Here is a 27,510-nt window from a genome sequence, read left to right as displayed (position 1 = left end):
CAATGCTTCAAGTGTTCTTCCTTCCTCCTCTCCACAAGTCTACTGCAGCAACTGGTCTCCAATTCCTACAGATGCTCTAATTCTCCTCTATATGTAGTTTGGGGCATTAACTGTGTTAACTGTGTTATATAACCAAGGTGTTTTAAAAAATGGACCACAGACCAACTTCCTTTTGTGAACCTTCAGAAAGACGAAAAAAGACAGGCTTGTATTTATATGTTTAATGGCACAAAAACAGTTATGATACTAATTTTACATTAATTGGAATACATAATACAAAGTGCTAGCTAGATAAATGTCAGATGTGTTGATAATCACTTTGGCTCAGTTAAATTCAACAGATTCATTTTTGAAAACCTGCCCCCAATTCAAAAAAAATTAAAGAAAAACTTTTAAAAATTGTTACGTTTTCATTAATAAGTGCGGCAGATTGACATATTGGCTGCTGCAAGCAAAACACACTGTAATGTGCAATATGTAGGTTACTGTTTAAACAACAGATAAATACCTGTACTTTGCAGAGGTTTGAGTCAGTCAAGGGTTTGTTATGTTAAAGATCAAAGTGCGGTCATTTCTACTATTTTGTTGATTGGGGGGATATGGGGAATTAATTCAGCCATGTAAAGCTATGTTCCTTCCATTACATCAAAGTGCAATTTAAAATGAGGACTGTTCCTCCTCAGCACCACCTCCCACTGAAAACAATATGTTGGTCACAATCTCATCGCGTGGAGTCAACTAACCTTTACAAATTTTAGACCCAATCAGATATGCAATTTAGCGTGTATTGCACAAAACAATTATTCTTAATGCACTGTGCAACATCTGCAGGAGAAAAGGCAGACTGCTTCAGTCAGGGCCCTTCTTCAGTGAATCCAGTGCATAAAGCTGACTGCCTTTTCTTTGTGAATTGTTTCTTCATTTTGTGACATTACAGCATTCGTGTTCTTAATATCTGAAAATGTAAGATTGTTTCAGTATATCCTGAGCTTCTGCTTTAATTAAGATAGCATTCAAACATATTTCTTGAGAATTTTACATATGTAATATTGGCACAAAATAAAAGAGTGATTCTCTGGTATATCACCATCTCCTCCAATGAAAGGAAATTTAAAACAAATTGTCCAGATCTTAAGCTGGAAATGGAAGGAAAACAGAATACATTTTGAAACTTCACTGAACTTCTTCTACAGACAGCATTCAGACAAGGATATCTTTTCTCTACAAAAAAGCAACATTCATTTCAAACCAATATATTCTTAAACAAGGATCTTTCTCGGTTGTCATTTACTGGAACTAGACATACACAGGAGCTATATATTCTCACGAGAATTTAAGCAAATTCACTTCATTTTAAATTTTACTTGTCTTTCTTTAAAAAAAACTTTATAAAAGTCAATTTCAAAACTTCATTTTTGCCCTGGACAATATGATCTAATACCTTTGCTTAATGTCATGAGTTAACTGAAAGAGCTATTTTAGAGGAGGGAGATTTTATACTCTTCAATGTGAGGGATAGTTATGCAGTGGAATGAAATATCAGACATCCTGTGTCAATATCTAGAGTCAGCTACACTACAACAGGGAGCAGAATTAAGCTCTTCAACACTGTTTCAATCTCAAAGCACCCCCGACACACAGATGTTCTTCTACTTCGCAAACCAATCAACAGGTAGCAATTCTCAGCAGGATTGTGAAATCAGTGAAGAATTGAGAGCAATTTTGTGCTGCAAGTGCCGACACTTTGGGAACTGGTCTGAGGTTGCCTTAACTTACTTGGGGTAGAATTTTTTTTTTACAAACAAGAGAAAATGGACCTGTTTATCCCATCAGAATTAGCTGAATTAAACCCATGTACCAAACATGAAAAGCCAACTTCTAAAATTTCACTCTAAGTATTATCCAAACAGAAGTTAAAAACTAAAGTGCCTAAGCTCAAAACAAACAACTGAGAAAAAAGTTAAAAGTTTATAGCTCACTGTTGTTTTAATTGTATTAGTTCCCAGAATTATATTCTTCCTATTAAAGTATTAAGGGAAAGGCTAAAACATCCATGGCATGGCAGGTTAATGTAATGAAATGCAGCAAACCAATGGAAATTATAATTTGTAGCCCAAGGTATACATTGTTGACAGTGGTTCATATCCTCAGATAACGGCAAGCTTTCTGAATTCTACCTACCAGATGGTTCATAATTTGGATCCTTCAGTTTCAGGTACAATCACCAGTCTGGGCTGACTTACCAAATCTTAGCTGGGATGTTACAACTGGTCTCAATACTTGCTGGCAATAGGATCTGCAAAGCAAGGAAATCAGCTCACACTTCTTTCCCCCATGAACCCTGTGAGGAAACATCAGGTGGGAATAGGATGGGGTTCAGCATGGTCAAAAAAAATGTGCTTGAATTAGAGAGATGCTATCAATATTCAGATATAAAAATTAATTTTTAAACAAAAATCACAATTAACTTTACAATTCTGAAAATGTTTCTGTGAAGCGTTAGAAACCAAAAAAAAACACTGCTTTGATCAGCAGAGTCAAAGCCAAATTGCATGGCTGCTTCTTAGCTAACATCAAGCATGTAAAGAAAGCAGTGGTTTATGGTTAGGTGGGAGAATACTTAATAGATTAAGAAAAATAATGCCAATTACAATCAAAAACGTAAATCTATCTGGAATAATTTCAAGAGCAACACAATATGTTGATTTGCTAGTTCAAGTATTTAGCTGTTGCCTAAGAGATTGTAAATTTTAAACGTGAGACTTCATCGCCCACTGGGTTTAATCAGTTCAATGTTGCTGTGCACCAATCCTTTCTTCTCCCAACCCAACTGGCACCTTGTGCTGTGTATAAATTGTGCTATTTTATAATCTAATCTGAAATGGCTGCACTAAAAGATGCATTGGACAGATTTTCAAGGGTGTTTGCTGGTGAATCTACTTCACACTGATGCAAACAGTTAGTTAAAGCTTATTAGGGCTGCTGTCACATGGTACACAGCTTGCTTAACAAGTCAAAGTTGAGTGCAAGAGAAGAGTCCAGTTAGTGCTCAGGAAAGCATTTTCTACAAAGTAACAAAGGGAAATATGTAATGAGATGGGATGTCTTGTGCTTGTGATGGGTATTTTTCTTCCTCCAATTCAAATGTACTGATGGAACAGTCACACACTTTCACAGGTCATGTTTAAGTCTGAATCTGGCTCTCAGAAGGTGCTGGATGATGAAGTTGTCAGTCTTTTCCCAATGTAGATCCTAAAACAGAAGGGCTCAGGTTAGGAAACGATGATTCTCCCTACCAAATTCTCACTCACACAATGAAAATGACATTTTAAAATTCAACTTATTGAAAATGAACATTATGTGAAATTATAAATATAAGCACAACTTTTATTCTCCACATTCAACCCCAGTTTGGAATTAAGGTTTAGGCCAGTGCATTCTCAACATGAACAAAGTTGTTCTACCTTTAATTCATGCAGCCAGTAAATTTGGCACTTAGGCCCTTGAACAACACTTATTTTAACAATAAATTTGAAATCCTTCCAGGTACTTAATCTTGCACTTGTACATGTCTTCCACAAAAAGAAAATACTCTACATCCCTCCTTTTAAAGAAGGACTTAAATTCAGATGCCTGAAGATTCCCTGGTGTACAAGTGTTTTAAGAAATATGAATTCCAAACAATTAAAACCATTCAAATATGAACAGAGTGATGGACATAACAGATGTGCCAATGTAAATGTGTACAAAATGCAAAGGCGACCCAAAGAAATTTGGTAATTTCTCAATGGGATGAGAAGATGCGATAAATCTGTAGTTGCACTATGGTCACCACATTACAGGAATGGTGTGAATGCACTCCAGACTCTGCAGAGAACGTTTACAAGGATGTTGTGCCAAAGAAAACAACAAAGGCTGAGATGAGACTTAATCAAAGATCTGTAAACATTATGAGGACTATAGACAGAGAAGAATCTTTTGATACTTCTGCTATTCACAAGACATAAATTTAAAGTAATTGGTGAAAAGATTTGAAGGAAGCTGAGGGGAAAAAAAAGTTCTCCAAGGGCAGAACTCTGAAAGGCTGGTAGAGGTGAAAACTCTGATTACATTTTTAAAAAAATATATGTGGAAGAACAGAGCCACAAGCTGCAGAACTATGGATCAACATGGAATTAGGCTAGGCAGCTCTTTTTTTAACCAGTAAAGACATAATTATAATTCTAAGAAAATTACACAGAGATGCAGGGTATGAAATGGAAAACATTTAAAAAAGCAAAAGACACATTTAAAAAAAATGACTTTTTAATTTTACACCATTTTGTTACTGGGAATTTGAACACTTTGCTTTTACTATGCTTTACCCTGCAATGGCACTGGGCATTCTCAGGTCAGGAACATGAGTAAAGTTCTTGTTAATCCACTCGTACACCCATTGCACTGATGAAAGTTCCAGTGCTCACAAAGTTCATTTTCATTACTACTGTTATACCCAATTTGGACTAGGTATGTGACTAGAATCTCTGAAGATATTATCCATCCAAACTGTAATGACGTGTGGTTCTGGTGGTAAATAACCTCTACATCACCAGTGGCGAAGAATCCTTCTGACTCCCTGCAGATTCCCCCCCCATTTCAGGTCTCCATTCCCCTCAGTAGCTGCTCTGATGATGTAGCAATTATAGACTGAGCTCATATTGATCAGCTCCAATACTTAAATGGAAGCCAGTATTTTAGACCAGCTTGATGTGAACCAGCATGTAGCCAAAGAAAATAAGAAATACACACCTAATTCTGTAATGCAGTCAGCAACTGGAGATTTTGCAACATCAGTTAGAGACCAGGCTATGCCAATTCAGAACTATTAAAATAAATTGCACCAACAGACATGCCACAAAACATATAGCATGCAAGAAGCCATTAAAATGGCAAGTTTGCATGAAGCAACATTGGGGGTTGGGGGCGGGGCAGAAAACGAAAGGATATCCCTAATAGGTAGGGGGACACAAAGACTGGAGCAGCACTTCATATTGAGAATCACAGCTGCAGAAAGGTTCCACAATTTAAAATCTGACTCAAAAGAACAGGCACAGGAAACAACAGCAACAATAGAAGGGTGGAGTGGAAAACAATGACAGAGTTTCAAAAGAAGTATTATCAGTACGAGGCTGCAGATCACAGCAACTCTGTAAGAATGACCGCGTATTGCAGCTGCCTAAATTGCAACTGGGGTTTCGGTGGGCTATGGAGTTTATTTTTACTAATCTGCAAATCAAAGCAAGATATAGGAAACATTTTTTGTATTTACATTTTAATTTATTGAGCTTTTTAATCAGCCATTTTACCAAGGAGGTTGACTATAAATCTAAGAGTCTTTAGATGAATAATTTACTCCAAAGTACTATCTTATACCAATTATCTAATCACAAAGGTTATCAGTGATTTACATCCCACCCCACCGGCTGGATGTTAGCAGCGGGACTATTCAAGCAGGAAATAACTCAGCATCACTGAACATCTACGATCTGGACACTCTTCAATAAGACGTCTATTTTTAATAAAGGCTTTTTTAAACTTAATACGAAGGTTCGTTGTTAAACACTTACCCGAGGCCAAGAGCCAGAATATGTGATAGAAGCAGGGAGGGAAAGAGGACCTTGAGAAATTCGGCTGAAAATACTCCTCCTTTCTTCATTGCTGCAGTCTTTCTCATACTGAGCGTGACTGAACGCTTAGGATGTTTGAAATGAAATTCCCTGGAGGAGGAGGAGGCGGAAATTAAGAACAGTGTTTCATTCAAGGGTGTTTTGTATGATGTATGACCATGGATCTCTCAAACTAATATATCCAAATTCTATCTTAATAGAATCTGAGAAAGACATACTTCAACAGATAGCTACTCTTAACTTTCTGTAAATTAGTAGTAATTACAGCAAAAGCAGAAAACAAAATAAAATTAAACAAAACTCTACAGATGACAAGGAAAAACATAAATGCTAGAAATGCCTGAAAAGAAAATCAAATTAATTTTCCACTTTTTGTGTAAAGCATTGCACTGCTGGGACTTGGTTTTCCTTTTTTTAAAAAACTGAAACTGGTGGGTGTATCCTTTACTTTTCTGTTTTTAACTCCAAGAAGTTAGTTACAGACTGATACATAACATCATGGATTATAAAATAAGTTTGAGGCTCATTATCAAAGTTTCACTTTTATTTCACAGCTTCTCAATCACGACAGATCAAGAAGTTTCTCCATTGTATAGGTATGTTAATGAAGTAATGTTCAAATGTTACTTTATAACAAAATCCTAGCAACAACCTTTGATGCATACATTCACTTGCTGGCACTGGCTTTGTCAATGTCTAATAGATTTTTGCTTGTGTAACTTTTTTTGCTAGCAGAACCCTATTCTGTGCATTGTCAGAAGTGTCTGTGTTTTACTGTGCTATTAAGAGAGTGGGAATCTATTAAGTAACACATCTGCGTACTGATAACATTCTCACCATTTTTAAAAATAGACAAAAATGAATTTATCAAATGTTCTCAATTAAGGAGAAATGTGCTAATTGTGGAGAGCTTGATAACATCGAAATTTAAATCAACTTTCTAAATCATTTTTGCAATGTGCTGTTCTTTTCTCAAAATGCCAGAAGTGCACAGAATATTCAGACAGATTAAAAGACATAAGCATATTTCAATAAATGCGCTACTAAAATGGGAAATACAACATCTGAGGATTTGTAGGATTCGATGCACATTCAGTAGCTGCATGACTTTAACAGCTGGATCCCTGCAAGGTTTTCTTCCAAATTTTAGTTACACAACAACACAATCAACAAGTGAACATAGATCAAAGACTCTTACTAGCATTTTGTTATAAAGAAACATTTGAACATTATATGCTTCACATACCCATGTACTGGGTTTGATCGCTGGTTTCTACTGAAGCGGCTGATCTTAGCTGGGTTCAGTACAGGGGCTGCAATTTATTTTCGTGTCAATGCTGGGAAGAGGATGCAAGAGCAAATTAGCAAGCATTCTGACTATGCATTTGTATTGATGAACAGAGGCAGGCTCTGGCAGAAGAATATCAATTCCTTCCAGTTTGAGAAAGTGAAAAAAGGAGCAGTTCCCTGGCCAAGGGCAAAAAATTAGTATCCAAGGACATTACAGCCACAATTGACAGTACATCTTCTAATAAACATCTACTTTTTCATAATTACACAAGCACAGACATTATACATCTCTGACAGGCAATTTTTTTTTATATAAACACGAAATTTATATTTGCACAGCTCCAAGCACAAGATATGTTTACTGTTCAGTGCACTTCCTTCTCAACTAATATCCAGGCACTCACTTTGGAGGAATGTTTTCAGGTCGACTTGACCAGTCAGAAATCCATTCAGCACTCCTCTTCATCATAACTTCCACCTCTCGATCTCGTTCCAAACCATCATCTTCAGACTAAACAGAAAACCCAGGAGTGAATACTCAAATGGCCGCAGTGTGCATTACATTGTTACTGCACAATAATGTGATGGCAGAGTTTGTGGCCGGCAGATCGCCACCCTTACTGATACTCAAGTCAAGCCTCCTGATTTAGTTGCCTGAAGCTGATAGTAACTTTAAATACATTAAAATAATTACAAACTAATCAAGCTATTATGTTAAAATATTAAAACCAATTTGGAACAATTTAAACTCAATCAATTAAAAGCATCGAAATTAAACGTGTTCCCTCACAGCTGTCCTTCTCTATTCAAATAAATGAAAATGCTGTTCCTAAACCAGTCCTACCTGTTTCAGTTTATGTGTTCTGTAATTTTGCACTCCTGCCAGAAGCTCAGAGTACACAGAAGTGCTGCTAAACAACTGTTTGCAAGTTCAGGATTTCCAGATATATGCAAGCATTCGTGATAATTCTGAACTTGTTGGTTCTTATGCAGGAAAACGCTGGTAGTTTGGCATGGCATTTCTCTGCAAAAATTGAAGCCATTTTACTTTAATACAATACTGAGGGGAAAAACAGAGGCTGCAGATTCCAGGCTTGACGAAAAGCGAAGAATGTCTGGCAATAACACCTAACTGTCTCTTTCAGTATGGAAATGTGGAGATGAGCGGTTAGTTAATTACTTAAACTTTAGGTTTGTGTTTATTTGTAGTTTATGCTATATCCAATAGCATAGGCTCATTAGCTTTCTTGAACTAACCAAACTGTCTCATTTTGTTTGGGGAAAGTAGAATCGAACAAAAATTCTGCCCAAAATCCTAAAAGTCAATTAAAACCCTTTTAATGCCAAAAGAGCAGTTGCCTCACAGTGCAAGAGACCCAGGTTCGATTCTGACCTCGGGTGCTCTGTGTGGAGTTTGCACATCCTCCCTGTGACTGCATGGGTTTCCTCCAGATGTTCGATTCTGACCTCACGTGCTCTGTGTGGAGTTTGCACATCCTTCCTGTAACTGCATGGGTTTCCTCCAGGTGCTCTGGTTTCCTCCCTCACCCTTAATAGGTGTGGGTTGGTAGGTTAATTGGCCACTGTAAAATGTCTCTAGTAGTAGAGTTTAAGGAGAGTTGAAAAGGATGCAGGGAGAATAAAATGGGATTAATATCAGTGCAGTCTCGAAGCCCATAGGGCCTGAGTCCGTGCTGTCTCTATAACACTAACCTTCAAATAGCAAAGCTTGCACCTCTGGTGTTAGATGATAAGCTGCTGCAGGGGGAAACTGCACCCTTAGAGGATATAGTTTTATCAGTAGGAGAATGAAACTATTGCTGAGTTTGAACTAACTTTCGTTCTCTTCTAGAAATTGGTGCACAAGATCATTCTTAGTGTAGCACAGCAGCCAGTGCTGCTGCAGAATAGCTCCAGCGATCTGGATTCAATCCTAACCTTGTGTGCTCACTGTGTCAAGTTCTCTGTTCTCCCTGTTGCTGCATGGGTTTCCCCCTGATGCTCTGGTTTCCTCCTACATACCAAAGATTTGCAGTTGCAGGCAAGGTTATTGTAAATTACACCCTGTATAGATGGGTGGAAGGAGAATTAGAGAGGAGTTGGTGGTCATTTGAGAGAGGATAGGTTACGGGGAAATAAGTGGGGGAATAGGACTGATGGCAATGCTCCAAGATGGGCCAAATGGCTTGCCTCTATTGTAAGAAAATAAGAAAAAATACTTTCATTATTGTCTTGTACACCAACAATTCACTTCAAATATATAAAAAGCAAGAAACATTGTTTCCTTGAACTAAATAACACCAATTTTATCTGTCACACTGTGACACCAAAATAAATATCAATACAATAAATCTCATTAAACACCAAAATACTAACATCAGCCTTAAACTCCTAAACACTGAAAGAGAATGTAGTTGTGCTGTTGAGTGTGAGCATGGAGGCTGGGACCACCCGGAGGATGGAAAAGAGAAATCAGAAATGGATAGGGTGGACTAAAATCTGGCGACAAATGTTGTCACTAAGGTGATCTAAGTGGATCAGTCAGTGGCAGCAGTGCAATGGAGAGAGACTAAGACAACAGTTTTAAATGGCACACACTTGCAATCCATACATGAACAAAATGAAAAGATTCCTTCAAAGATGAACAGACTACCCCATGAGAAGTAAACCTTGTTTGATTAGTGTAAATAGTCATAGTGATGTAGGAAGTGGAACAAGAAACAAGTAGAGCATGAGAGACAGACACAAAAGACTGCAGATGCTGGAAATCTGGAACAACACACAAAGGAGCTGGAGGAACTCAGTGGGTCAGGTAGCATCTACGAAGGGAAATAGACAGCTGATGCTTTAGTTCGAGACCCTTTGTTGTGAGGACTGGGAAGAAAGAGGGAAGGTTGCCAGTATAAAAAGATGGGGGGGGGGGGGGGGGGGGGGGGGGGGGGGGGGGGGGGGGGGGGGGGGGGGGGGGGGGGGGGGGGGGGGGGGGGGGTGGGGGGGGGGGTGGGGGGGGGTGGTGTGAGCAAGAGCTAGCAGGTGATAGGTGCATCCAGGCAAGGAGGATGGTAGGCAGATGAGGGGAGGGAGGAAAGTAGGAATGATGTAAGAAGCTGGGAGGTGACAGATAGAAGTCTCTTTCCCCCCCTTATCCAACTGGCCCCATCACCCTCCACCCTCTTTCCCCCTTCCCACCCTCTCTATCTGCCCATCACTCACACATTCCTCCCACTGGTTTTGCCCCCCCCCCCCTCCTTCCCTTTATTCCATGCTCCACCATCCTCTCCTATCAAATTCCACCTTCTTCAGCCCTTTGTCACTTCCACCCATCACCTCCCAACTTCTGACATCATTCCTACTCTGCCCGACCTGCTGAGTTAGGAGAGAGAGAGTATGTAAAAGGGAGGAAAATAAAAGAAACCAGAGTGCAACAAAAATACGCCAAATGATAGGCAAACAGGAAAGAGTAGGCTGATGAGAGGCAAACCTAGCTGATAAGGAAGAATAACTTGCCTTAGACCATTAACAGAGATACATAAAAAGCAAAGAGCAGGTGATAAGCAGAGATATTAAAACAAGACAAACTGCTTTTTTTTTTACCACAAGCCAACAAATAATAAAAAGACGAGCACTTGTTTTCTTATATTCTCTCATACATCTTTTGATTTTTTTCAAAAATATTCTATTTCTGTTTTGCAACCTTCCATTTAACATCAATTATTCACTAATTGCCATTTCTTCTCTGCCTCCCTGATCAAATAAACATAGTCTATTCTATGATAATTTTATGGACAGAAGTCCAGGTTCTGAAATCTAGGTCAGGAAAATAATCAATGACAAACTGATGTAAAACTTACGTCAAACTATCAAGTGACAAGGTCACGGCAAACCCTGCAATTTGGCCCAGACAACTAAAACTATCCATGGCAGGGTTAAAAACAAATGTATTAGTTTTGAATTAGTATTCAGAGAGGAGACTGAGTTGAAACCATTTTTTTCCCACCTTCACCCTCCACACCATTAAGGTAGGAGTATATACTCATGTACGAGTATAATTCTGCATATAGCCAGACCCTCCAATACTTCATACATATATCTGCGCTCCAGAGCTGGAAGCTTGTTTAAGAAGTGAGATAATTCCAGTCCAGATTATCACTTTGGATTATCATGGTCTCAGCCATCTTCCTGTTATAAAATTGCCATCTCAGATCACATAAAGAATGTCAGTTGGAAGAAAAACTAGGAGGTTTGCTGGATGCACTAAAATTCCACAGCAAAAGGCTTTTGTCTCTATTGATAAGAAATGAAAAAGAAAATTGGGGATGGCAGAGGAAAAAGATCAAACACATACTTAAGTATGGACTGTGTAAAGATGTATGATCACTTACTCTGAGTGGCTACACTTATGAGGAAAGGTCTTATTTTGTAAATGGAACACAAAACAAACGTATTTAAATATGGTATAGAATGTTCCCTTTCATCAATGACAAAATAATTTCATCGTGATCAATGATATGTTGAAGTAGATTCTCTATTTCAATATGCTCTTGACTAATCTCCCACTTACCACCTTCCATTAACTTAAGATCATTTAAAACTCTGTTGCATGTAACCTAACTCATACCAAGTACTGTACACCCATAACTCAGATGCTTTATATCCTTCACTGGGTGCAGTCTAATTTTAAAGCTCACACCTTTCTGTGGCTTTGCATCTCCATACCTCTGCAAACTCCTCTACAACCCTCAGACCCCTGTGCTCTTGAATTCTCATCTCTTACATATTCCTGACCTCTTCCACATCCCTGAAACATTTGCTCCACCATAAGCAAGATTTCTTTCAGCTTCCTTGCCCTCAAAGTTCAGTGTTCCTCTTCCTAAAACACTTCAATCACTCTTCAAGACATATCTCTGACTATTTGGGCACCCGCCCTAATATCTCTACATGGATTGGTGTTTAATTTAGTCTGAACATAGTTAAAGGTAGCTTGGGACATTTTATGACATGAAATTTGATATATTATCATGTTTGCAATCAACTCTACAGAAGAGATTAACATACCTGAGAACTGTTGTCTCTGCTGCCTTGTGGCTCTACTTCGAAGACTGCTTGAGTCATCTGAGGTGTTTGGGGTCGAGACTGACTGGAAAATTCAACAGGAATGGACAACTCAAATGATAGTGAAACAAGGGTTATCATGCCAAAAAGTTTGTACATTTTAAAATGACCAAATTATATATCTATGATTGGCCGAGTTGGGTGGCAAAACAAAGACAACAAATGGATATGCATACCAAGGTAACAAAAAGGAAACACATCCAATACTAGAACAGTTACAACATGAAATCACTGGACCTTATACTATTTCAAACTGCTGCTTCTCTAACTGGAACCATAGAACGCTGAGACAAGAGATTCTGCAGCTGCTGGAATCTGGAGCAACACACACAAAATGCTGGAGGAACTCAGCAGGTCAGGCAGCATCTATGGAAGGAAATAAACAGTCGATGTTTCGGGTCGAGACCCTTCACCAGGACTGGAAAGGAAGACGGCAGAAGCCAGAATAAGAAGGTTGGGGGAGGAGCACAGGCTGGCAGGTGATAGGCGAGTCCAGGTGAGAGGGGGAAGGTAGGTCGGTGGGGGAGGTGGGATGAAAGGGAGTGATGCAAGAAGCTGAGAAGGAGGTGGGGAATGGATGGGCAGGTCATGAGGGTGGGGGAGGGGAAAGAGGAGGAGGGAAGAGGGGAGGGGTTACTGGAAGATAGAGAAATCAATGTTGAGGCCATCAGGTTGGAGACTACCAAGGCAGAATTTGAGGGGTTGTTCCTCCAACCTGCGTCTGGCCTCAATGTGGCAGTAGAGGAGGCTGTGGATAGACATGTCAGTATGGGAGTGGGATATGGAATTGAAGTGGATGACCACCGGGAGGTCCTTGCTTTTGCAGTGGACGGAGCGACAGTCACCCAATCTTCGCTGGGCGTCACCGATGTAGAGGAGGCCGCACTGGGAGCACCTCGCATTCACAGGTGAAGCTGTACCTCACCTGGAAGGACTGTCTAGGGCCCTGAATGGTGGTGAGGGAGGAGGTGTAGGGACAGGTGTAGCACTTAGTGCGGTTGCAGGGATAAGTGCCGGGGGTTCATCAATGGGGAGGGACGAGTGGACAAGTGTGTCGCGGAGCGAGCAATCCCCGCGGAAAGCGGAGAGAGGGGGAGTTGTGCCTGGTGGTGGGATCCCACTGGAGATGGTGGAAGTTGCAGAGAATGATGTGTTGGATGTGGAGGCCTGTGGGATGGTAGGTGAGGACAAGGGGAACCCTGTCCCTGTTATGTTGGGGGTGGGGGAAATGGGGTGAGGGCAGACGTACGGGAAATGGAGGAGAGGCGGGTGAGGGCTGCATTGATGATAGTGGAAGGGAAACCCTGTTTGCTGAAAAAAAGGAAGCCATCTCTGATGTCCTGGAATGGAAAATGCATAGAAAATGGAATAGCACGCTGTTCTCCACAATGTAGAATTAATATTACAAATAATTCCCTCACCATGATATAAAAGGCACACCCAGTAAAATACTGCTCCAAAACTCCAGAGTTAAAACACTAGTTTTATTTTTCCATCACATAACAAGAGGTTGAAACTAATATGGTAATGTCTAAAAAATGTGTAAAGAATTATAATCCTTCATACTGACATTTGGATTTCAGTGAAGTACAAAGTGATTTAATGTTTTTTATTAGATTACATGAATTATAAAAAGCAGGCAATACACAATAACATAGCTCAACTGTTTTTTTAAGTTGTTTAATACAAGAGTAGAATATTAATGGTGGTAGGTCAGCTGCTTCCCATAAAGAAATTTGATATGGTGCATTTAGAGTACTATACAAGATTTATTTAAATAAATCTTATGCTATTGTACATGCAGCCCTAGTGCAAAATGTCACCGGGGACAAAATAATGTCTGTGTCATCGCATAAATAGAATAAAAACATTTCAAACATGCATCAGTGACATAAATTGGTGACATAACCAGCTCAACGTGACCAGTGAAAATGTCCCAGATTTGTTTCATCAAATTAATTTTGCACTGAAAATACCAAAGATCTGCCAAATATGGATTTCACACCAAACAAAGTTTCTGTAGAAAAAGAAGACAGATGAAATTTCACACAATTCTACACAGAACCACAAAACGGCTAATAACCACAAAGGGATACTCATAGCAAAATTAATTTAGCGATGTTCCTGAATCAAGGTGAACAATAACTCCATAAATTCCTCAGCATTATGCAGTTTTTTCGTGCAATGGGAAGAAAAAAAAACACCTAACCCATAAAACAGTGTGATCAACAAACATTGTATTGCCAGGATTTTCTTTATTAAAAGACAAATTGAAACACACATTTCTAAACAAGTATTTGGTTTAAAAAGCACAACATTACTTTGAATTATCTTTCAAAACTCAATTATATACAGTGTAACACAAATTTATAAAAGTAAATGAAATGGGTTTATCCTCACTGGAATTAGAGATTGAGGAGTAACCCCACAGATGTTTATAAAGTTATGAGGGGCATCGATAGGGTAAATAATCAGAATCTTTTTCCCAGGGCAGGAGAGTCTAGAATTAAAGGGTAGAGGTTTAAGGTGAGAGGGGAGAAAGTTAGAGAAGGTATAAGGGATAAGTTTTTCCATAAAGAGCGTGGTGAATATCTAAATGAGCTGCTAGCGGAAGTAGTAAAGGCAGATAGAATTACAATGTTTAAAGGATGCCTGGACAGGCACTTGGAGAGTAAATGTGCAGAGGAACATAGGCCTAATGTGGGCAAATGAGATGAGCGTAGATTGGCATCGATGTCACCGTGCATCAGATGGCTTGGAATGCTCTGTGACTCTATAACCTTCAACTCGTTACAATCAAAAACCAGTATTAAACCTTTATCCCTCCCACAACCATCCAACTTGAGGCAGGCTCTACCATTGAATATGGAATTGTCAACGACATGGCCAAAGCACATGGTGAAGATAAAGGTAGAGGCTTATATCATGGTGGTGCAAAGAAAATGAGTATAGAAAATCATTCCTGTTTGAGTCAATCACTGAAGTTGTATAGTTTAATTCACCCCAAAAGAAATAAATGTTGAAAAGCACGAAAGCTGGAAAGAGTGTAGGAAAGATTCACAGGGACTGGAGGGCTTGGTTACAAGGAGAGACTGGATATGCTGGAGTGTAGGATGCTGAGGGGTGACCTTATAGAGGTTTATAAAATTATGAGAGGCATACATCGGGTGAATGGTCACACTTTTCCTCCCCAAGGTAGGGGAGTCAATAACCGGAGAGCAGAGATTTAAAAAGGTGAGGGGGAAAATTTAAAGGAAAAATAAGGGGCAGCTTTTTCACACAGAGGGTGGTGGGTACATGGAATGAGCTGCCAGAGGAAGTGGTAGAGGCAGATATAATTTCAATGTTTAAAAGGCATTCAGACAGGTACATGGATAGAAAAGGTTTAGAGGAATGTGGACCAAACACAGGCAAATGGGACTAGCTCAGGTAGGCAACTTGGTCAGCATGGACGAGTTGGGCTGAAGTGCCTGTTTCTGTGCTGTATAACCAACTCCAAAATTAATAGCAAGGGTGTGGAACATGGTGGGACCAAAGACATTTGCAGCTATCTTCCTAATATTTAATGGGCAATATAATACAGCCATACAGGAGAATCTTTTTCCCAAAACACTGCAAGAAAACAACCCTTAAGAGGATTAAGAGAATTAACAAATAGAGCCTCATTTAAATAAAGAAAATTGCAAGTGTAAAATCTGCATTATGGGTACACACAGGACTTAATTTTGAGCAAAACAAAAAGCAGCCCGAAAAGAGTTTCACTTTTGCGAACCAGAGTGCCGTTTCCTTAAATGTTATACTCATTAGCAATTCTTTACCTGTCAGCATGGGAACTTCCCCGTGAACTACTCTGACCAGATTCATGCTGAGCATCCAAAAGGATTTTTTCCATATCTCCATCATGGATGGAGGATGATGAGGGCACATGCTCCAACCCTCCATTTCGCCCGGTGCCGTTATCATTCCCATTCCCATTGTTCTTTATGTGCAACTCCACCCAGGAACCTAAAGGGTTTAAAAATAACACTGATAACACCCAGAATGTAATCTTTTGTCTGCTTTCTTCTCTGCTGAAGGCTAAATGTTAAATTCATTCAGTTATAATTCAGTACAGTGGATGTATTTCAAATTCAAAAACTAGACAGCAAATTTCATCATGATATTTAACAATGGGGGGGACACCCTTCTGTAAATCTCATTCATAGTTTCCAGTACAGGTACTGAGTGGATAACTTTTCCATTCTTAGGAGAGTGTTTGTTTTCCCCAATTCCTCACAGAATGCAGCCTTTGTCGTGTTGAACAAAATTAATAAACGCTGATCCATACATTCCTACTTATAAATGAAGCCACAGGTTTCCTTTTGTAGCTAGCCAGACAAGATTACTTAATAGGAATGTGCAAATTGTTTTGTGACACCACAGTAAACACTTCAGTCACTCACTCAGTCAGGGTGATACAGCACAGAAACAGGCACTTCAGCCCAACTGGTCCATGCTGACCAAGTTGCCTACCTGAGCTAGTCCCATTTGCCTGTGTTTGGCCCATATTCCTCTAAACCTTTTCTATCCACGTCGCTGTCCAAATGCCTTTTAAACATTGTAATTGTGCCTGCCTCTACCACTTCCTCTGGGGGTGATGGCAGGAGCTTTATAAATGTAGTTGAATGTTAGCTTCCTATTTTGCATTTGCACTGCCACAATCCAGCTTTTGATCTTGCTCAGTTTTTAGGGGTGACAAAGATATTTCTTTTTCTGGGGAAGTCTAAAACTAGAGAGCATAGATTTAAAGGAGAGACCATAAATTTAAATGGCTTCTGTTTATAAAGCACCCACAAAACAAGCAAAATATCTCATGATGCTTCACAAGTTGGTTATCATAGTCCTACAGCACGGAAACAGGCCCTTCCGCCCAACTGGTCTATGCCGACCAAGATGCCCCATCCAAGCTAGTCTCATTTGCCAGTGTTTGGCCCATAACCTTCTCAACCTTTCCAATCCATGTACCTGTCCAACTGTCTTTTAAAAGTTGTTATTGCATTTGCCTCAACCACTTCCTCTGACAGCTCATTCCACATGGATAACCACCCTTTGTGTAACAAAGTTGCCCCTCGTGTTCCTATTAAATCTCTCCCCTCTCACCTTAAATCTACACCCTCTAGTTCTTGATACCCCAACTCTGGGGAAAAAGACCGTGTGCATTTACCCTATCTACGGTCCTCATGATTTTATACACCTCTATAAGATCACATCTCAGTCTCCTACACTCCAAGGAATAAATTCCTAGCCTGTCCAACCTCTCCCTATAACTTAGTCCCTCAAGTCCTGGCAGCATCCTCGTAAATCTTTGCTGCACTCTTTTTAGTTTAATAACATCTTTCCTATAGCAGGATGACCAAAACTGAACATCAAACTATCAAATTAAAACTGATGCCAAACCACATGTGGAAATGTTAGGGTGGATGACGAGAAGCACAGTGAAAGGTAGATTTTTAACGAAGGAGATGTAATGAGGCAGAGATATGGAGACGTTCAGGAAGAGCTCAGGGTCTTGGCTGGAAGACACCGCTATCAAAAGGTAGAATGATTAAATTCTGGAAAAAAGAGGCCAGAATTATAGAGGATTACAGGGCTGGAGTTGGTTACAGAAATGAGGAGTGCAAGACAACAGAGGGACCTGAAAGTAAAGCTGAGGATTCTAACATCGAGGCATTACTTTACTGACAAACAAAGTAGGTCATCAAGCACAGGGATGATGGGCAAAAAGGGCTTGGGATCTGGTAGGTCCTAAGTTAGAGTTTTGAATGACCTTGTTTACTCAGATCTACCCTGACTCTAAGGCAACACCTTGCAGACCACAGCAATTCTTCAACTGATCATGTGCATCTGGTAGCTTCTGCTCTGTCATCTCAAATCAAAATATGCTTAATTTCGTCAGATCAAGGTAAGATTTCTTTACTAATCACATGTACATTGAAACACACAGTGAAATGCACCTTTGCGTAGTGTCCTGGGGGCAGCCACAAGTGTCGCCACGCTTCCGGAGCCAACATAGCATGCATAACTTCCTACTCATACATCTTTGGAATGTGGGAGGAAACCAGAGCACCTAGAGGAAATCCACGCAGACATGGGGAGAACGTACAAACTCCTTACAGACAGCAGCTGGAATCGAACCCGGGTCGCTGGCACTGCAATAGCATTACGCTAACCACTACACTACATTGAGGCCCAGAAACGAAAAAACAAACCTTCTAAATATGACATTTGGAGTCTGTTCCGTGAACATGACTGCAGTTTAAATCAGACTAGAAGCTGCTTCTGCATCCTCACCATAAATCAGTGCACAATTTGATCATGCCAGGGGTTATTTCCATTTGTCCACATATGAACACAGCCCAGTTACTTAAAAGGCTCTTCCTCATTTACTCAGCAAAGGCAAGAGGGCAGATATTTTAACATGCAACTGAATGAAAAGCCACTGCTACAGGAGGACAAAATGTTCCACACCAGCTGTTTTGCAACAACACTGACTAGTGCTACAAGAATAGTATAAACTAAGCTGGTATTTCAAAATGCATCTGACAGTCTATTCTGAAAATCTACTGAGGATATCTGATAACGCCATAACACCTTACCCAACATTTATTGCACTCAGACCTATTGGCAGCAAACAAATGATACTGATGAACTGAGGAAACAAGTGATGTTGAGACACATTTCAATAGCAAACACACACTAAATTGAGAGAAGGAAGCAGTCTAATTCCCACTTACCCATATAAAATCCTAAATCCTGCAGGTTTTGTATTATAAATCTGTAAACCTCTTTTATATTGCCACATTATCAATATAGTCAGCATCTGAGTGGCACTATGGGCAATGCAGCTATCTCTGAGCCATTGGAGTTGTGGCAGTATTTCAAGATTTTCTTTTCAACACTTCTCTACCTGCACTGCTAGTTAGTACTTAAGCTCCAACCAAGTTTATTTTTCCACAGACATTTTATAAATAGAAATAGAGTAATGAGTGGAATTAAAACAAGGATTAATTTAGGGCTGATTTTCACATAAAATGGGCTTGTCATTTAAAATGCAACCAAAAGGTCAAATTACATCAATTTCTTGACAGGACTAATGCTTGCTGGCTCTTATTTACTTATTCATAATTTCCATTAGGAATCCATTTAACTTTTACCATACATTAGAATACACAATGAAAACTTCAGTTAACAAGCTTTATTTTAAATGAGCCTCTCTTTATATCACAAGTCTAAGAAGAATCTAGCAAATTTAATTAATTCTCAGGTCTAGCAGAAATCACAGTTCAAGCTAGGAAATTCCATTAATTTGTACCTTACTGATATGTCCAATTTGACTGCAATCTGCATTTGTGTTGTGGATGAAAGCAAAGTTTTAGTCTTACTTTCTAAATTGTTCAGGAGATTGGAGTGACTTCAAAATGGATGGCACATAACAGATAATCAATGATGGATAACAAACAAATTGCTAAGTGACATTACGTATCCAGCACTCCAATCCTGAGTAAGTGAACTTGAACACAGCCTAAAAGTTTATTACTTGCTAAATGCAGTGGCATTTTATTATTCAATTAATGAAGAGATTAAGATATTACTTAATTAAGATATTAAAAGAGATCATTTTGAAAATTAACATCAGTTTGTAAGTATAAAATGCTCTGTCTGTACAAGTAGGATTAAAGCAATTTAGTATTCAATGTATTTTACATACCAATAAAATATTTATGTAGAAAGAGATTTGAGAGGAACTGCATCTCGTTACACACAGTTGGTTGAGATTTGTTTAAAAATAACATGACACATTATAAGACTAACAGAATTCAACAAGACCTGAAAAACAAACAGGATTGGACCATAATCAATGAGATCACTCTAAATTCCTTGTACTTATTTTCATGCTAATGACAGATGCTTACATTCTCTGTGCCCCTATTTATTCTGATTTGTTGTTTTCCTTCACTTGTTAACTACAATGGTTATCAGCTGAAACATTAACCTATTGCTATCTTTTGGATATAGACAGACTCAAAGCACTACCAGTATTTTGAGATGTTTTCAACTTCCTCATTTAACTCTGATGCAGTTTGAACATTATGCTCCCTGTTGTCAATTTTTATATAATTTGTCAGGTTGTGAGGCATGCTTTAAAAAAAGGCTTAATAAACAGTGAAAAAAGAAATAGTAGCTGAAAAGGGCCACTTGTAGAATTCACATGATGCAGAAAATGCTTAGTATCCTGTTTGGAGGAAGCATATATTATTTTTTATGTTAAATGTTATAAAAATTCCCTTGGATCAGATCAGTATCTACACTTTCCAGACTGGCTCTCACCCAAAACTAAAGTAGTTGTGACAGAGGGGGTAAGTGTTTCTATCACTGCCAGGAACCTTTTATTTTCTACTTGATTAACTACATATTTGTTTTTACTTGATTAACTAGTTTTTTAATAAGCTTAAAAATATATCTCCCCCTCACCTGCTCCCCAAGCCATTCCCACCCCAAAGTACTGAATTCAGGTAAAAATTAACTTCCATGACATTAAGCATTGGATGCTGCCACAAAGAACACTTTAGAAATAAGCTTGTATTTGTCACGTAGTTCCAAAAAAATCTCCAATATAATCAACATTTTGAACACTGATGAAAAATATATTAATGGAATTCACAAAGGAAACAAGTTCATCTACTAGAAGTAAACCACTGTTTGCAGAAAATCATTGGATGGATTTCCTCAATTTAGACCTAGTTTGGCAACTTACAATGGTCTAAGAACAAAATCATGACAAGAGTCAAGGATATAAAACAAAACTGAGTCAACCTTTTTAAACGGTTGCAATGCACATTTTTATAGCTTCAAGTTTTTGCACTGAGTAATCACAACTTTCTCTCCATGCAGCTTATTGTAAACATGACAGTTACACTCAAAATGCCAGTGTGTAAAGCAGTGTATAAAACTGGTGATCCAAATGCCATTGTCTCCTTTTCTTAAGCAGTTATGTGCTTAAGGATGCCATTCACTTTAGTCCAAATTTCTTCCCCCCCACCCCACCATTCCCAGCTTAATCAAAGCTTGGACAGCAAACTAAAAAAGCATTTTTTGTTGACTTGTCTACAAATGGCAAATAAGTACTGCAAAACTTAATCTGCATGACAACACTTTGAAAATGTAAGGACCGTCATATTTTTAGTGAAACTATGGACAGCATAAGACCATATTAGTACCGGAGATAGAATAGGGATATTTTGCCTTCCTAAAAATAGCAGTAATAAAGAATAGTTCATTTTAGAGTTTAGGCAACACTGCACTCCTCCCATCTATGCTTTTAAATAATCACAGAGTTAACGATTGGGCTCGATAATTATTTCCCTATTATGGCATGGAAAACCTGTTCCCATTTTTGATCACTGCCCAGTGACCACCAAAAGCATCCATACATAGATGGCAGCCAAGGACTTTTTTTTGCCATCACCATCACCATCAAGGCTGATGGAAAACGACACAGGCAAAGTAAGTACTGCATCTTTGTGCAGAGAGTAGACACGATATCAGAGCCTTCAGGAGGGATGAATCTGGAGCATATGCACAAGCATTGGTACAAAAACAAAGCATACAAATTTAAAAACAGACAATTTAGCAGCTCTATATTAAGATAGCAACTGGTCTATTTATTTTTTGGACACAACTGCCAATGTGTGCAAGAACAGGAGGATAAATTTGTACTGTCCAGCCCAGGCATACATCTTGCACAGAGTTGTACATCCTAGACTGAGAGACCAGGACATAAATGGAAGGCGTAAGAGGATAGGAAGACACCAAAAACCGTGGAAGTTTTCCAGACATCCCCTGAAACAAAATATAGTGATTATTGGAGTTATGGAGGAAGCCTAGCAAAATGTGCACAGCAAGCTCTCACAAACCACAGTGAGATAAGCTGCCATGCAATGTTTCAGAGGAGCAGGACAAGGGTAAAATATGTAGGGTATGTGGGGTGGCATGTCAGACCCAGCCAGCACCTCAGGGAGGGCCCCCCAGAGTACTGATGAGGTGCTGGCCTGGATGAGGAGGTGGGGCAATTGCCATACAAGGGCAGCCCTGGGCTGTGGCCACCATTTGCTCACAGCTGTTGTCAAGGCAGACAGCTCCCACCCCTAACCCCACCCCCCGCCACTTCCCATTGGTCGGCCGCTGCCAGCACCACAGCCTGACGTGAGAGTGGCGTCGCGCCATTGGCTGGGGACCGCTGTCAGTCAATCCGACGACGCTTCCCACGCCTGGCCGCCGTGTTTTTTTTTGTTTACCCGAGAGAGCCGCCTCAAAATGGGAGGCGGTCAGCGGCCGGCCGGGGCTGTAGGAAGTTGGTGCGGCGGTCCGCCGAAGCCTGCGCCTTTTCTCCCGGGTTGGGCGGGGGGAGGGGGTTAGAAGCCGCCGCCGTCCGGGCGACGGACTGTGGGAGCCGCGCACCCGCTCCTCACACTCACCGTTCAGTCCCGCCTCCTCGATGGGTGGTTGTGCGGCCGCCATGGTGCGCGCCTGTGCCCCCGCTCTGTGCGCCCGTTGGCGGGGAGCGGGCGGCCGGCCGTCCGTCCGTCTATTCCCTCCCACCGTTGGCGTTTGAATTTCCCAACCGCCTCGACGCAAGCGCCCGGCTGCTCTCGCCCCGGATCGGCGCGCATGCGCCGGTCGCTGGCGGGGCCGAGGGGGGGAGGCACCTGTTGTGATTACGTCATCGCGTCCAGCGTCATCACTCATCCCAAGGGATGTGTGTTGTTGCAGCCTTTGCAACGCAAGCTTGGCCTTTGCTGCAATCGATGCAGTGAGGCATGACCAGCACTGCAAACAATGCACTCGCATCTAGGCACTGGTGCAATGGCAGCCAAAATTGCATGGCCATTGGAATATTATTGGCACTTGTACTGAGGTACGGTGAAAAACTTGTCTTGCAAACCGTTCATAGAGAGCAATTCATTAACACAGTACAAGGTAAAAACAATACAGAATGCAGAAATGCCACAGGTACAGAGAAAGTGCAGTGGCCAATAACTTAAATGGAAAAACATTATGATGCAGGAGGAAGTCAGCAGGCTGACCCTGCTGAGTTCCTCCAATGTCATAGTGATTTTCATCTAGATTCCAGCATCTGCAGTCCTTTGTTTCTCTGACAATAATTAAAAACTTACTGAAGAAACTGTACCGACCATAAACTGTTTGCGTCCGTGCTCAGGTATAGCATTGCACTGCATCTCAATACATCTTGTGAGGGGTATAGATAGGGTGAATGCATACAGGCTTTTTCCCCTAACATTGGATGAGACTAGAACTAGAGGACATAGGTTTAGGGTGAAAGATGAAACATACAAGGGGAATCTGAGGGGGAACTTCTTCACTTAGAGGGTGGTGCGAGTGTGGAACGAGCTGCCAGCAGAAGTGGTACATGCGGGTTCAATTGTAACATTTAAGAGAAGTTTGGATAGGTACATGGATGAAAGGGGTTTGGAAGGATATAGTCCAGGTGCAGATCAGGTTGACATGGACTGGATGGGCCAGAGGGCCTGTTTCTGTGCTGCAGTACTCTATGACTATGTGCCAATACTAAACCAATCATCAATTATTCAGCAAAAAGGCAACCAAACCTCAGGCTCTATAGTGATGGGCATGGAGAAGTTAGACCTGAATTGTCATCATTAAAAAAATCCATAGTTTCCCCAAAGCAGTAGCCTACTAATAACACTAGACAAAAGTAATAGAGAAACCACAACTTGGTAGAACACTAAAGCAACATGCAAGTGAAAGCTGCAACAGCATAACTCCTGCCCCACGCAACACTGCCTCTTTAAACTCACAAAACTGGTCTAAGCATTGCGTACCTCCCTCTTGTCAGCAAACATAATTATGCATTCATTAAGGCACTATCATTGTAAAGTAAGATATCAGCTTGGAAGGTATAATGTGAAATTAATGACCAATACAAATAGAAGGACAGTTGCATCCTTGCATTTCACTGTATTACAAATAGCCGTGGCCTTCTACTGTACAACAATGCAATTTTTTAAAATGATTACAATAAATCAGAATAGCCATGTCAAAAGTGCAATGGAAGGAAATAGCAGCAGGCTAGACAAACATCAGAACTGATAACGATTGCTTAAAAAAATTATACTCCATGATGGAACAAGTTTTAAGTAGGACTCCACCACTTAAGCAGAAACTTGCGAGTGCTGCACTCAACCATCACCAGGGCCCACTGGAGAGCTGGACAACACTGTCCAACAACACAGTCTCTGTTGGTTTTAAAATGGAGTTCATGCTATTTTCCCCTCTTCTAAAGATTTCCAGAGGATGATTGTTCCTGCAATAGCCCTGGGATGTATACATAAAGCTAAAATTAGGGAGAGTTCCGCTCATGATATTTACATAGAAACAACATTGTGTGCAATTACTGTTCATTCATTTACACATACAATCAACTTTCCTGGGTGGGGCAGACAAAGAAAGGGGACTTGGCACTTAACAGCTCCCTTTACTATCACCTTCTCTAGGTCAATTAGGTTTGCCAGCAACACCCACGTCCCAAAGATGAGATACAAGGATTAACAACTCCTCTTCCTCCACTACACCAAGATTAACAAAGTCGGTAGCCATGGTTCAAAACTGGGACCTTCACGGTCCATACTATCAGAGAAGCTTACGCATTAACTGATTACAAGAGTTGTTGGCATCAGAATCAGATTTTTTTTTAATCAGTCTTATGACGTGAAATATGTTGTTTTACAGCAGCAGTACAATGCAAAGACAAAATTACTATAAATTACAAAATAAATTATTGCAAAAAAGAATGAGGTAGTGTTGATGGGTTCATGGACAGTTTAGGAATCTGATGGCAGAGTGGAAGGAGCTGTTCCTGAATCGTTGAGTGTGGGTCTTCAGACTCCTTTACCTCCTCCCTGATGGTAGTAACAAGAAGAGAGTATGTCCCGGATGGTGAGGGTCCTTAGTGATGAATGCTGCCTTCTTCAGGCACTGTCTCTTGAAGATGTTCTCGATGATGGGAAGGGTTGTGCCTGTGATGGAGCTGGCTGAGTATACAACTCTCTGCAGCCTCTCGTGATCATGTGCATTGGAGCCTCCATACCAGGCTGTCATGCAACCAAATCAGGATGCTCTCCACCATACATCTACAGAAATTTGCAAAAGTCTTTGGTGACTTAATAAATCTCCAACTCCTAACGAAGTAGAGCTACTAACGTGCCTTCTTCGTGATTGCATCAATGTGTTAGGCTCAGGACAGATCCTTTGAGATGCTGACACCCAGGGGAAGCTAGAGATTTTTTCCTATACACTGATGAAAATTCAGGTCTAACTTGCTTCACTGAAGAAAAAGAAACACTGGTAACCAACTCAAACAGAAGACATTGGTAACTGTGAAGGAAAACAATGTCCTGGAGAATATGTAAACCCTTCATAAGAAATGCAGTGACACAGTAGTTCTTCTTAAGACAGGTTCAGGTGCACAGCGTCAGAGAGCGATACGGCATGGAAACAGGCCCTTCAGCCCACCGAGTCACCACCAACCATCAACACCCCAACCCATTTTATCCTCTCTACATTCTCATCAACCTGCCCCCTCGGGATTCTACTACTCACCTACGCACCAAGGGCAATTTACAGCAGCCAATTAATCTGCCACCTCACATCTTTGGGATGCGGGAGGAAACCACCACTTGTCCAAATCTATCAATGCCCGAGCTCTGCTGTTCACTATCCAACTTCACGGTGGAGAGAGGGGTTGGGGCTACAGTGGAGTGGAAGCACCAAGTCAGCTGTAATTTCAAGAGGCCAGTGAAGATTTTTAAGATTGGTAGTGTCACCATTTTGCAGGTCAGGTTAAGCATTTCCTCACAATGCCCGTAATGTAGCAGCTATAACAATTCAAGGCAGACACAGGCCACATATTACCCTTTTGTTTCACTTTGTTCTACTGCCTAAAGGTTTTAGTCTGCACTGCAAGGACCACTCTACTCGTTCACTTTCAACTGGATTCCTTGGTAAAATTACTGCCCTATGTGGCTCTGAGGAAACTGATTCTCAATCCATTCCTCGCTCTTCAGCAAGAATAAGATAATTTATAAGGTTCACCCATTCCTTCATCCACTGAACCTAAACCAAGACAACCTGGGAACAACTTCCACAGAATATTCACTCAGCCCTTTAAAAAACAGGCCTGCAATGATTAAAATCATTTTGCAATGATTGAAAGCAGGAGCTGGCTATGTAAATTCAAACATATATACGATCCTATCACAGTAGGTGGTAGGGTCACATTTCAAGATGCTGTTTGGGAGTGTGGCTCTTCAGAGTTTTTAGAACATAGAACAGTACAGCACAATACAGGCCCTTTGGCCCACAATGTTGTGCCGACCTTTAAACCTCACCAAAGACTATCTAACCCCTTCCTCCCACATATTCCTCTATTTTAAATTCCTCCATATGCCTATCTAGTAATCTCTTGAATTTGACCAATGTTACCGACACCATCTGAAGAAACAACCCTTCCAAAAGTGACGTGGAGGATATTTCAAGATAATGGTCCTTAAGATAATTTAATTTTTACAATTCAAACCCAAAGTTATGTACAGTAATTTGTCACAGAGCACATTCCAGAAGCTGTGATCAATAATCCAACACATGTAAAGGTTAGGATTTCTTAGCCTCTTTTGGTGCATTGCATGGAACATACTGGGAAGCAGCTGGTATTATAATGTCAACATAGTGATTAGATATGTTGTAGTTTGAGTAGCATTGATGCTCTTTCTACCATTTCCAGTAAATATCCTAGATTTTCAAAGGTTACCTGCACCAATTTGCATTAGTTGTTTTCAAATTTCTCTTGACATAGACATTCACTTAAAACCTCGAGACCATCAGTCTTCTGGCCAAAGAACAACTAGGTACTCAGGGTAAACACTGCTAAAAAATGTTAGTATATAGGCTTAGCAAAATCACAACTTAGAGAAACTTGATCGGGACAAAAACACTGGGAGCCTCTGGATCTCCTGGATTTAGGAGACCCCAATTTAAAAGGATAAATTTGCAGGAATCACTTCTGTTTACTGTAGCACCACTGTGTGGCAGCAAACTAATGTTGGCAGTCCCCCTGTTATCTAAGGGTTGCATTTCTGAGAACTGTTCATAAACTGATTTTTCCCACAAGTCAGAAGCATCCGTTTTCTATAGCTACCCATATTGTATCTGCATGCACTTCCTATAATTCTTTCATTTCAGTGAATATCTATGTTCACTCTGAAACTACCCATAATTAAACTAACGCATGTAATTATATGTTGTTAATATAACATATGTTAATGAATGCCACAAAACATTATTGTTACCACTATCTTGAAAATTTTTT

General features: G+C 40.3%; 1 protein-coding gene across 1 annotated transcript; it reads right to left on the bottom strand.

Moving 5' to 3' along the window:
• Positions 1–206: 206 nt before the first annotated feature.
• On the bottom strand, positions 207–22,801 carry LOC127584396 (BCL2/adenovirus E1B 19 kDa protein-interacting protein 3-like). The gene is made up of 6 exons (XM_052041183.1): positions 22,583–22,801; positions 15,887–16,073; positions 12,012–12,093; positions 7,361–7,467; positions 5,607–5,756; positions 207–3,252 (listed from the first exon to the last, which is right to left on the bottom strand). Exons 1-6 carry the CDS (start codon positions 22,623–22,625, stop codon positions 3,204–3,206), a joined length of 618 nt encoding a protein of 205 aa, XP_051897143.1. The 5' UTR covers positions 22,626–22,801; the 3' UTR covers positions 207–3,203.
• Between the last annotated feature and the right edge of the window lie 4,709 nt (positions 22,802–27,510).

This window comes from Pristis pectinata, chromosome 29 (assembly GCF_009764475.1).
Source record: "Pristis pectinata isolate sPriPec2 chromosome 29, sPriPec2.1.pri, whole genome shotgun sequence".
In the NCBI taxonomy this organism is placed as follows: Eukaryota; Metazoa; Chordata; class Chondrichthyes; order Rhinopristiformes; family Pristidae; genus Pristis; species Pristis pectinata.
This window is presented reverse-complemented; position numbering and strand designations above follow the sequence as displayed.

Coding starts and splice junctions, on each gene's coding strand:
- LOC127584396 (XM_052041183.1), bottom strand. CDS start 22,625: ATGGCGGCCGCACAACCACCCATCGAGGAGGCGGGACTGAACG. Junction 12,094..15,886: donor GGAAGTTCCCATGCTGACAG/GTAAAGAATTGC, acceptor TGAATTTTCCAG/TCAGTCTCGACCCCAAACAC. Junction 7,468..12,011: donor GCAGAGACAACAGTTCTCAG/GTATGTTAATCT, acceptor TTTTCTGTTTAG/TCTGAAGATGATGGTTTGGA.